The sequence below is a fragment of the Panulirus ornatus genome, chromosome 18 (genome assembly GCF_036320965.1).
Source record: "Panulirus ornatus isolate Po-2019 chromosome 18, ASM3632096v1, whole genome shotgun sequence".
Lineage (NCBI taxonomy): Eukaryota > Metazoa > Arthropoda > Malacostraca > Decapoda > Palinuridae > Panulirus > Panulirus ornatus.
The window spans coordinates 49,281,533-49,293,778 of record NC_092241.1 but is presented as its reverse complement, the minus strand read 5'-3'; the positions used below and the strand labels follow the sequence as shown (position 1 = coordinate 49,293,778).

The 12,246-nt window shown below is 39.5% G+C and overlaps 1 protein-coding gene across 6 annotated transcripts in view; it reads right to left on the bottom strand.

Annotated features, from left to right (window-relative positions):
• Positions 1 to 12,011, bottom strand: part of LOC139755067 (protein lifeguard 3-like) — an 81,225-nt gene extending 69,214 nt beyond the window's left edge. For 3 of the 6 annotated variants that reach the window (XM_071673130.1, XM_071673132.1, XM_071673128.1), the window contains exon 1: positions 11,875 to 12,011. Coding sequence is in view for 3 of the 6 variants with exons in the window: in XM_071673127.1 (XP_071529228.1) it covers positions 5,025 to 5,074 (50 nt within the window). In the remaining 3 variants the exon portion in view is untranslated. Of the gene's footprint in view, positions 1 to 5,024; positions 5,125 to 11,874 lie in introns of those variants that run through there. The other 3 variants (XM_071673127.1, XM_071673129.1, XM_071673131.1) reach the window with 3 other exon arrangements.
• Positions 12,012 to 12,246: the final 235 nt, after the last annotated feature.

Here is a 12,246-nt window from a genome sequence, read left to right as displayed (position 1 = left end):
TCACTCTATATCTCTGACAACTGTTGCCAATGGGAACTCCCATCAAAGGGGCAGCTACAGTAAGTCTTCACTTATCCCTGTCCTTTCATGCCTCCCTCACATACACTATTCCTTGCATTCTTCCACCATTTCTCTCCCTCTAGTACTGTTCCCCTTTACTTCCCCATGTCAAAGGTGGTACTCCTCTCACACCAACCCCTCTAATTGTATACCGTACTTCTCCTTGTAACCTTCCAGTCTTCACCCTCTTCATATGCCCAAACCTTCCATGACCCCTGCAAATTTAAGGCATACTCCAGTGACAACACATTATTGTGTGACTTTGCCACTAGAGAGAGGGAAGGCTCAGGTGGTAGTGTATTAGCCCCTCCCAATAGCCCAGCTAACTTATGGATTATCCTGTCCTCTACCCCTGGAGCAACTCATTAAGATGTAAGTTGTTGACAACAGCTGTCCTGGGTGGTACTACCGGCATCAAGGGGTGCTAAGAATCTCCAGGTTTCTGCCTGAAACTACTGCCAATGAGAGGGAGCGCTCTGGCATTAATAGTACCAGCCTCTCCCACGACCTTTCCCTCTCACTTTAGACCCTCCTCTTTTTATGTTCACTATATCAACATCCACAGTCTCCCCTCAATTGAACACCACCTGTCTAGAACCTCTCCTAATATCTTACTTCTCTCTGAGACACAGTTGTCTAGTAATGTTCTCACTAGATCCTATTTCATATATAACTATAACCTCTACTCACGATTCTGGTTCAAAGGTGGTATTTGCATTTATTCCAACATCAACATACCAGTTGCATGCCTTAAGGACCTTGAGTCTCCAAACTTTGATGTTATGTGGATCAAAGTCTGTCTCACTACAACCACACTTTTACTGTTTCAATTATCTAAACTCATACCATAAGACTGTGACATCCTCTCACCTGCAAGCCAAGATTCTCTGCCTTCAGGATTTCAACGTTCATCATAGGAAATAGCTGAGGTCCTCCCATATGGATGGTGGAGGGATTGAAGCCCTCACATTCTCCATTCTTAATGATTTAGAGCAAATTATCTCCCACCCTAACCATATTCCTGACCACTGCAACCACTCTCCTAATATTTTGAATTTGTTTTTCACCTGTAGTCCATCCTGCAGTAAATACACAATCTTGCCCCTAATTGGTTCATCTCATCACACTTTCATAAATGTATTGATCTAACCCCCTTTCTAAACGTAAATACTGGCATCTCAACAAAGCTAACTGGAATAACTTATGTAACTTCTTTTCTGACTTTCCTTAGGTATATCACTGTCTCTTATGTGATGTCTCTGTCTCTGCCAAACCATGGCAGAGGTTCTTGTGGGAATGGAAACATTTAAACCCTCTTCCTCCAGGACGACCTCTTCATCCAATCCATGGTTCAATCATTCCTGTTTTAAGGTCATTCAGGCAAGGGGTCAGGCATATTGGGCTTAGAAACACTCTCCCTCCTCTGACTCCCATTCAACTTTTTATTGCTGTCTGTAATTCAAAGGAAGTGCGATAACCTTTCCCCGTCATCCTCTGATGGGTCTTTCTGGTCTTTAGCGAAGAGCATCTCTAACGACTATGTCATTCTGACAGTGCTATAGCTGCCTCTCCCATGGACAAAGCAACTCTATTTTGCTCCCATTTCTCCTCTAACTCCACCTTGGATGACTAGAACATTCCTTCACCCCCTGATACTCTTCTCACTAATCCTATGCCCCTTCCTATGATCTCTTTTTGGACAGTATGAAAAGTGCTTCTCTGTCTGGACACAAGAAAGGCCTATAATCCTGAAGGCATCTATACTCCTATATTGAAAGTGTGTCCCTAAACCTACACCTGTGCTTGCTTATATGTTCCGTTCCTGTTTAAAACAATAACTTTTCCTTCTTGGAAGTATGCATTGATACATCTCATCCCAAAGAATGGTGACCATTTTGACTCATCTAACTACTGTCCTATTGCTTTGACATATACCATTTCCAAAGTCTTTGAATCCCTCCTCAAATCCCATATCCTTAAACACCTTCAAAATCAGTCTTCTCTCTGATCACTAGTGAGATACACTGGTGATATTCTTTTCTATCTTACTAATGTCTGGTCATCATCCCTAAAAGATTTTAGGAGTCATGTGTAGTTGCCCTTGACATATCTAAGGCGCCCCTCTTTTAGCTTCCCTCCCCCTTATCATAATAAACAGCAGTGTCCCTCAAGGGTTTGTTCTGTCCCCTACACTTTCTCTTTTTTTTCAACAATTTCCATTCCTCCACAAATAATCAAATGCACTCATATGCTGACAAAACACTGCATTCATTCACATCCTTCAAATCTGCCCTCTCTTCTCTCACCCGATCTGCATCTTGTCTTGACACAGGTGCCTCAATAAATTTAGACAGGATATCTCAGTGGGGTACACAAAATCTTTAAGTTTAATGCCTCCCAAACACAGTTTCTACCCATCTCTCTCTCTCTCTCTCTCTCTCTCTCTCTAACTCCTCACAATTCTCATCTCTCCTTTGATGGTTCTGTAATTCCATCTCTTGATTCAATGAATATACTTGGTATTATTGTGACATCCATTCTTTCTTGGAAACTCCACATTACAGGAATAACTAAGTCTGCCTCTTAGAAACTGGGTGTCCTGTTTAGATGCTGAAACCTCTTTTCTGAACAGCTGCTCCGTTTATACAGGGGATTGATTCATCCTTGTATGAAGTACTGCTCTCATCCCTGGGTGGTTTTAGCTCTGCATCCTTACTTGACAGAGTTGAGTAGAAAGTGATCCAACTTATAAACTGTCACAGGATAACTTCCAAACTTGACCCCCTTGCCCTATGCTGCAATGTTGGTTAACTTCCCCTCTTCTATGGTTATTACTTTGTTGAGTTTTGCTCCAGGGAGCTGGCTGCTTGTGTGCACTCACTACCAACTAAAGCACACAATACTCAGCAAGCTGCTGCATCACATGATTATTGTGTGGCACTTGGCAACTCAAGGGTAGGCCGTTTTGATACCCGCTTCTTTCCCTACATGTCGAAGCTTTGGAACTCTACCTTCTCATGTTTTCCCCAATAAGTATGACCTGGCACTTTTCAAAAGACAGGTTTTTCAGCTCCTCCAAAATTTGTAAATACTTTCCCTTGTCTCTTTTTTTTTTTCCATTTCATAATTCTCTATATTTCAATTAAGGGAGGGCCTTAAGGCGGACTTCTATCCGCAAATGAAGCCTTTAGAAAAAAAAAATTACAAGTATTACATTTCACCCATTCTACCACTCAACAATTCATTCCCTTTGCATTCCCTGCCAAAACAAATCTCTCATACACTCCCTGATTTATTCCTTCATTCCATCTGATAACACCACATGCACCTCTCAAACAGCTCATTTCTACAGCCTGGATTCTTGACCTTTGTGACTTAATCCAAGTCCATGTTTTGGCTGCATAGGTCAGGGTTGGTCCCTTAACCTTTTCTTCACTTCCATGCTTACACCCCTACCCTTCATAATTCTATTAAGGGACTAAATGACTATTCTACCTTGTACTATTCTATCCTATATCTTTCCTTTCTTATAAACAATCTTACCCAAGATAGCTCCTGAATATGTAAATTCTCTCACCTCTTCCAGTCTTTCTCCTCCCATATCTACAACACAGTTCAGTACACTTTCTTCTTTCACTCTATTGCATTTCATAAAATCTACACTTTCACTCTGTTTCCTTTAAAACATCATTACTTTACTCTTATTCACATTTGCCTTTATTCGCCTATGTTTACACACATCATAAAAGACACTTACAACCTCCTGAAACTCCTCTTCACTCTCAGCAAACAATGCAGTATCATCTCCAAACAGGCTTGTTACTAGCCACCATACCTCACTGCCACACTCCATCTCTGCAACCCCTTTCTTAAATTTTGCTTTCACCTCTCATCATTCTATCCATATATATGTTAAAGACCCACTATGACATCACACACCTCTGCCTCACACCCACATTTAAACCAAAACTTTCACTCAAATCTCAATCCATTCTCATGCAACATTTGCTACTCTATTGAGGGCTCTCATACCATCCAACAATTGTCCCTTCTACCCCATACATCCTTACCATACTCCATAAAGCATTCCATTCGACTTTGTCGTACACTTTCTCTAGATCCATAAAAGCTGTATACTACTTACCTTTCTCTCGAATCTTTTCCACAGTCATTTTCACAGCAACAATATGATCCACACAACCCCTACCTTCCCTAAAATTTCCTTGCTTCTAATTCATTCCCAGTTAAGTGACCTCCATCAATCTATCAATCAACACTCTTGAAAACACTTTTCCTGGTATACTTAACTGTCTTTATTAATCATACTTGATCACAGTTTTGTACATCAGCAAGGTAGTGCCAGGAAACAGATGAAGAACAATCCATCCATTCATATACACACATACATATATACATAAACACACATACACAGTCTTTCTATTAACATTTAAAACCCCTCATTCACACATGACAGCACCCCTACATTTACTGTACTTCTATCTAAACTTTTGGTCACTCTCATATTCATCCTATCATTCTTTCTGATTGATCCTCTTACTTGCTGACACTTTTACCTCTCAATTCTTCCTTACACCAAACTTCCACTTCTCTCCGAACCTCATCCCCACAAGAACTGTGATATGGTGTGAGTCTCAAAAAAATCCTCTCAGTCTTTCATGTTACTCTGCTTAAATTACTTTATCAGAGCTTATCTTCAAAAACTCGCTTTTCTGTCTCAAAATTACACTCTGTAAACAGTATCCTAAGTACTGAATTGTATCAAGGTCAAATGTGGATGCCACCTTAACCAAAAATCAACATCCTTGAACGGACAGAACAGTGCAGTGTGCGAGAAACGTATTGCATGCCTGCATTTTATTAATTTTTACGTAACCAATCAAAAAATAAAAAGCTAACAATCAACTAAGGTGTCACACGTGCTAATCAAACATAATCTAACTCACTTAGGAACTGTGGGATAAGTTTCTGACACTTGGTGTCTGGTCCACTGCATTCCATCAATGACACATAAGGTGGGCAGCCTTACAAATCAGGGTATACTTATACCTGTTAAAGTTGATCAGAATCAAATAAATTCTTGCTGTTGTGATAATTTTTGTTACAGTACCAAGTATCAGTACAAATAATGTCTATAACAATACATCCACACATCATATTTTCACAATTCCAAAATGAGCATACTCCTAAAGCGGTTTTTTGAAAATTGGCATTACTTCTCAGATAAAAACCTGTAAAACTTCTTTGAAAAGCTTTAATGTCTGTGCTTGAATGTGTGTAACTTGTGCTTTAAGGTAAATTCCTCACCATCAATTAACAGGAAAGTGATTCATATATTATGTAAAAAGAAGAGCAAGGAATGTAGATTTTGAATATTTTATTTTCTATTTTGCTTTGTCGCAGTCTTCCGCGTTTGCGAGGTAGCGCAAGGAAACAGACAAAAGAAAATGGCCCAACCCACCCCCATACCCATGTATATACATACATGTCCACCCACACAAATATACATACCTATACATCTCAATGTACACATATATATATACACACACAGACATATACATATATACACATTTACATAATTCATAGTCTGCCTTTATTCATTCCCATCGCCACCCCGCCACACATGGAATAAAATCCCCCTCCCCCCTCATGTGTGCGAGGTAGCGGTAGGGAAAGACAACAAAGGTCACATTCCTTCATACTCAGTCTCTAGCAGTCATGTAATAATACCCGAAACCACAGCTCTCTTTCCACATCCAGGCCCCACACAACTTTCCATGGTTTACCCCAGACGCTTCACATGCCCTGATTCAATCCACTGACAGCACGTCGACCCCGGTATACCACATCGATCCAATTCACTCCATTCCTTACCCACCTTTCACCCTCCTGCATATTCAGGCCCCGATCACACAAAATCTTTTTCACTCCATCTTTCCACCTCCATTTTGGTCTCCCACTTCTCCTCGTTCCCTCCACCTCCGGCACATATATCCTCTTGGTCAATCTTTCCTCACTCATTCTCTCCATGTGACCAAACCATTTCAAAACACCCTCTTCGGCTCTCTCAACCACGCTCATTTTATTTCCACACATCTCTTACCCTTACGTTACTTACTCGATCAAACCACCTCACACCACATATTGTCCTCAAACACCTCATTTCCAGCACATCCACCCTCCTGCGCACAACTCTATCCATAGCCCACGCCTCGCAACCATACAACATTGTTGGAACCACTATTCCTTCAAACATACCCATTTTTGCTTTCCGAGATAATGTTCTCGACTTCCAAACATTCTTCAAGGCTCCCAGGATTTTCGCCCCCTCCCCCACTCTATGATCCACTTCCGCTTCCATGGTTCCATCCGCTGCCAGATCCACTCCCAGATATCTAAAACACTTTACTTCCTCCAGTTTTTCTCCAATCAAACTCACCTCCCAATTGACTTGACCCTCAACCCTACTGTACCTAATAACCTTGCTCTTATTCACATTTACTCTTAACTTTCTTCTTTCACACACTTTACCAAACTCAGTCACCAGCTTCTGCAGTTTTCTCACACGAATCAGCCACCAGCGCTGTATCATCTGCGAACAACAACTGACTCGCTTCCCAAGCTCTCTCATCCACAACAGACTGCATACTTGCCCCTCTTTCCAAAACTCTTCCATTCACCTCCCTAACAACCCCATCCATAAACAAATTAAACAACCATGGAGACATCACACACCCCTGCCGCAAACCTACATTCACTGAGAACCAATCACTTTCCTCTCTTCCTACACGTACACATGCCTTACATCCTCTATAAAAACTTTTCACTGCTTCTAACAACTTGCCTCCCACACCATATATTCTTAGTACCCTCCACAGAGCATCTCTATCAACTCTATCATATGCCTTCTCCAGATCCATAAATGCTACATATAAATCCATTTGCTTTTCTAAGTATTTCTCACATACATTCTTCAATACAAACACCTGATCCACACATCCTCTACCACTTCTGAAACCACACTGCTCTTCCCCAATCTGATGCTCTGTACATGCCTTCACCCTCTCAATCAATACCCTCCCATATAATTTAGCAGGAATACTCAACAAACTTATACCTCTGTAATTTGAGCACTCACTCTTATCCCCTTTGCCTTTGTACAATGGCACTATGCAAGCATTCTGCCAATCCTCAGGCACCTCACCATGAATCATACACATACATTAAATAACCTTACCATCTATATTGTTGACAGAGCTTTATGTGCACCTGAGAGAACACTTTCTGGGTAAGGGTTAAACATGGTTTACCTCCACTACTAAATATGAGGTGCATCCATATGGATTCATCCCCCTCAACCATCATAAAACATAAGAGGCCAGCAGATACTTTTTTAAAGGGACATAATGACCATACAGTAACCTGCCTTGGCTCATGACGTTATACAGGTACACAACCGATTTTCTGGCAACTGATGGTTTGGCACCTCCTTTAGTCTGGACAAAATTACATGAGGGAACTTGAAATTACCGCAGGCCACCAGACTAGTCTACTAGGCAGCCACAGATGGCATTGTGTGTAAGGTGTGCTTATTTACATTCTTTACACAGCACTTGTTGGTGGTGATACCACAATTCTGAGATTCTTAGCTTATTTTGCTGAAACTTAACCCTAGCTACAGCTTCTACGACATATGGGAATGTCAGTCGTGGTGTCAAACATAAACACCAGTCCATATCGATCCAAGATAAAGTAGAACTGTTGAACAAAATAGACCGTGGTGTTTCGGTGCGTAAGCTGTGTGACATCTACAGTATTGGTTCATCAACTGTTTATGATATAAAGAAGCAAAGGGAGGAAATACTGAAATTCTATGCAGAGAGCAATTCCAAGAAGCAAAATATGATTAGATGGAATGGTTTTGACAACGTCAGAGGGATGGAGTGGACGTGTCAGGTAGCTAAGTTGTATCATAAAGAACTTAAATTACATGAGCGTGACTATATTGAAGGATGGATTCAAAGATTCAAGAAGCATCATGGAATTTCCATGAATAAAGTGTGCAGAGAAAAGCGGTCTGCAAACCACGAAGGAGCTGCTGAGTATGTGGACGAATTTGTGAAACTTGTAGCAGATGAGTACCTCAGTCCTGAGCAGGTGTATGATGTATTTCATTTATCTGTCTAATTCAAATTTAATATTTAATTTAAATTTCTAGCAGTCTATGCTATACTTTAGACACAAGGGTGATGTATAATTAGTGGGTGCGAGGTGTGTTGATGAATTACTATTACGTGACCATGGCTGGTCCAGCAAAATGGTAAATTCGGGAAGGCTTGGAACCAAGAGTGCTGGAAAATCAGTGGTGTACCTGTACCACAGAGGTGAAACAGGGGCACACCTACCTACCTATCATCATTCATTCATTCACAGGTCACTGGAATCTGCCTCTGATCTGCTACTGTTAAGAATCAAGAAGTGACTTTTTAAAAAGGAAAGATGGTAAGGATGGGAAGGGACACTTTAAGAACGCTAACTGGGATGTGCCGATGGTAAAGAATTATTTTTTCAATCTTCAAAACCCATATCTACATTTCTAGACAGCCTCATGAGTAACTGGGAGCACATCCACATGAAGGAAGTGGGACTTACATAAAAACTTAAGGGAACAAATGCAGAATAATTTAATGATTTGTCTTCCACTACAGACCATCCTTTCCTTAAAGTGGTCTAACCAATTCCATTAAGTGAAAGTCAGACAGAACCAGAGGTATCATTAAATCAAAATATTTGTTGTATGCCAAACACCTCTGTTCCTAATCTCATTCAACAAGGTCTTCTGAAAAGCCTGGGTACACTCCACCTATGACATAGCCTATGATGTGAAAAGCAGATCCCATTTGTCAAAGCCTCAAACCTCTGACCAGGGATTTTTGAGCCCCACCACAAACTAATCATGCTACCACCTCTCCTAATGGAAGTAATGAAATAAAAAATAAATTTCTTGATTCACCTGTAGACATCCTTATTAATAAGGGTTTAAATGATTCTAAAGAAGCCTGCATGAAATGACCAATGAGTTAAGCAATCTTTTGAGAGTTCAAGACAATCTCTTCCAAGTTTTTACTGGACAAAAATAATGATGCTCTTATGGAGAAAATTTTGCAGGATTGTACTAAAAAAGGATTATTCCTGAATCTAAACATCTGCCTGAAGATCCAGCTACTATACCAGCCTTCTATGCGGTACAGTGTCAACTATTTTCAGACCATCAAGATAAAATTAGGTAATCCTGTCCGTACATCATACCAATTTCACTAACTCTTCCTTCCAATCCCAAAGATAAGAATAATTTTGGAGCTAATTGCACCAAAATCTATTAAGGGACCCAGCTCCCATTATGGCTGACGTAGAGATAAATTATTCCTAAGGTAAATAGTAAAGTCCTAAAACCAAAGGCTCATGTAAAGGAATCCAAATGAAGCAATAATGCTACTGATTTCATTACTGTCATGAGAAAGACTGAAGTCTACACAAACTGATAAACAAACTGATGAAGTTACAGGAGATTCATCATAATGTCCTGGAGCAGCTTAAAAAGATCATCATACCAAATTTTTTTCTACCTGCTTGTATGAACATAAGTTAGGCAATTTGAAATGCACAAAGTGATATTTCTGAAATATTTTGGTATATTTCAGAATTCTGTCATACTGGGATATTAAAAAGTAGGATCAACCTTGACTGTTATGAACATAAGGTATGGTTTTCCTGAGTCCTGTTAACTTCTTACAAGTGTACTACCTACTTTAACTTCTATCAACACCCACAATTTCTCTGTTCTACTATTACTGCTTTACTGAACATCCAGGAATAACAACTGGTCCAAACTCTGCCCTACAATTACAGAATAAAATCACTCACTACCCAGAGATAATAAGAAAGCAGAGATAATCTCAAAATTTACACATTTGAATAAGTCTTGTCACACTGGATTAGGTTTCGATAGGATAAGTTACATTATCAAGTTAAGCAGCAGCACATAACTAAGGCTGAGGATATCATTACCATTTTGAACATCTAGCAAATTTTGGGATTTTATGTCCTAGAAATAGTAGTTTTGTCAACTTTAAGATACTTTTCTTCTGTACCAATTCTCCCATAAATGATTACTTCTGTAGGATATTATGGTACTTTTGTTACAAAATCATCGAGGCCGAAATTTTACCATGTTAGACCTTGGTTCGGTTAAGTTTGGTTGAATCTGTTTTCTACAATGGCTTCTAATATCTATTAGATGATTCTGACCTTCATTCCTATCACAAATCACTACATTCTGTAACTTCCCCCCACCACACAGCCCCTGGTTCCCAATGTGGGCCACCCATTGCTACTGGATTAAATTGGATATAAAAATGTAGTGATCTGCAGTAGAAATAAAGGTCAGAATTGTACAAAACACATCAAAAACCATCAGAAAAACTTAATTTCAACTTCCAAACAGATGGATGTACAAAACGGAAATCTAATTTGGCTGGTTAGGCTGTATTACTCTGATAGGTTTGGTAGAGTTATCTTAACTAAGTTGGGCTGAGTTACATTACTAGGTAGGCTGGATAACATTACTTGGTCAGAATGAGCAACATTACTAGGTTAGGCTGAGTTATATGACTGAGTAAAATCACTGGGTTTAGGTATGATTAAAATTAGGTTCAGCAAAGTTAAATTACTTTCTAGGCTTGGATGAGTTACATTACTAAGTTAGGCTGAAGAACATCATTAGGTTTGGTTGTTACATTATTTGTAACATCACTAGGTTAGGTTGAGTTACATTTCCAGATCAAGCTATGGGTCAGGTTGAGTTACATTTCCAGGTTAAGCTAAGTTAATTCCTGGGTTAGGCTGAGTTACACAACTAGGTCAGACCGAGCAACATAACATTCAGTGTATCCTCAATAACTTGGTTACACTAAGTAACATAACTATGCTAGACTATGTACTAGATTAGGCTGAATTGCATATCTTCAATAGGTTAAGTTGAGTTACATGACTAAGTCAGGCTAATTATCATCAATAGATTAGGCTATCCTTCTAGGTTAGGGTGAATTACAACACTGGGTTAACTAAAACAGGTTAGGCTGAGTTCATTACTTAAAGTTTGTTTGTTAAACTGTTCCTCCATTAGCCTTACGTTAGGCTTGGTTATAACATTCCTACATTAGCCTAACTCAGGCTAGTAGTATACATTCATTTTATATATCTTTTCCCCCCGACTATGTCCCTCTGCTTACAAGCCCTGCCCACTTTATAGGAACACTTACGATTAATTGTAGCTGTTATTTTAAATACGTCACCTCCGCACTTAAAAAAATGAATTGAACTGTTTCCTTCGAATTTTCGTGTGGTTTCTCCTAAAATTATCGATGCAAGGATTACCTGATGAGTCACCTCACTCTATGCCCAAAACTAGTCTTGAGGTGTAGGTAGATACATACAAGTGGCTCCTCCGGATTTTATGCCATTCATGCCAAGTCATATATACACGTCCATCACAAGTCAACCATCATATTAACAGCTGCTGATAGATAACAAGGGTTGTACGCTCAAGCCGTTTCGTTATCACTATCAATTCATAACTACACGCAAGAAAGAAATTACGAAAGTAAACTTCTCGAAATAAGATGTTTGATATTTAGTTACTTTGAGCATTACTCGAATAATCAGGATAAAAATGAATATAAAGTCAAACCAATTGCTACATACTTCTCAGCCATACAGCGATAAAGCATTCCTTACCTTCAGTTATTTAAGACAACTACGCAACTTAGAAGTTAGACAGCGAACGTCGAGTAATTCCCACTTTTATCTTCACTGTTATGGTCTTCGCGTAACTCTCTTTATTGCCGCTAGGTGTCCTTGACGTCATCAAACTACGGTATAAATTGATTGTTACTAACACAACCTTTCATCTACAATCCACCTACATTGGACGTATTAAATTTTCATCTGTAATTCATTGACCGTAAATCACATTAACTCCCTGTATTCAAAAGGAGATATATGCACACTAAAAACGGACTACGTCAAGTTTGATAACACCGGCGAGAGCTGCCGGTTGGCCTTTTTTACATGATCATTCTAAGCAAATATTCTTTAAAAAATCAAGTT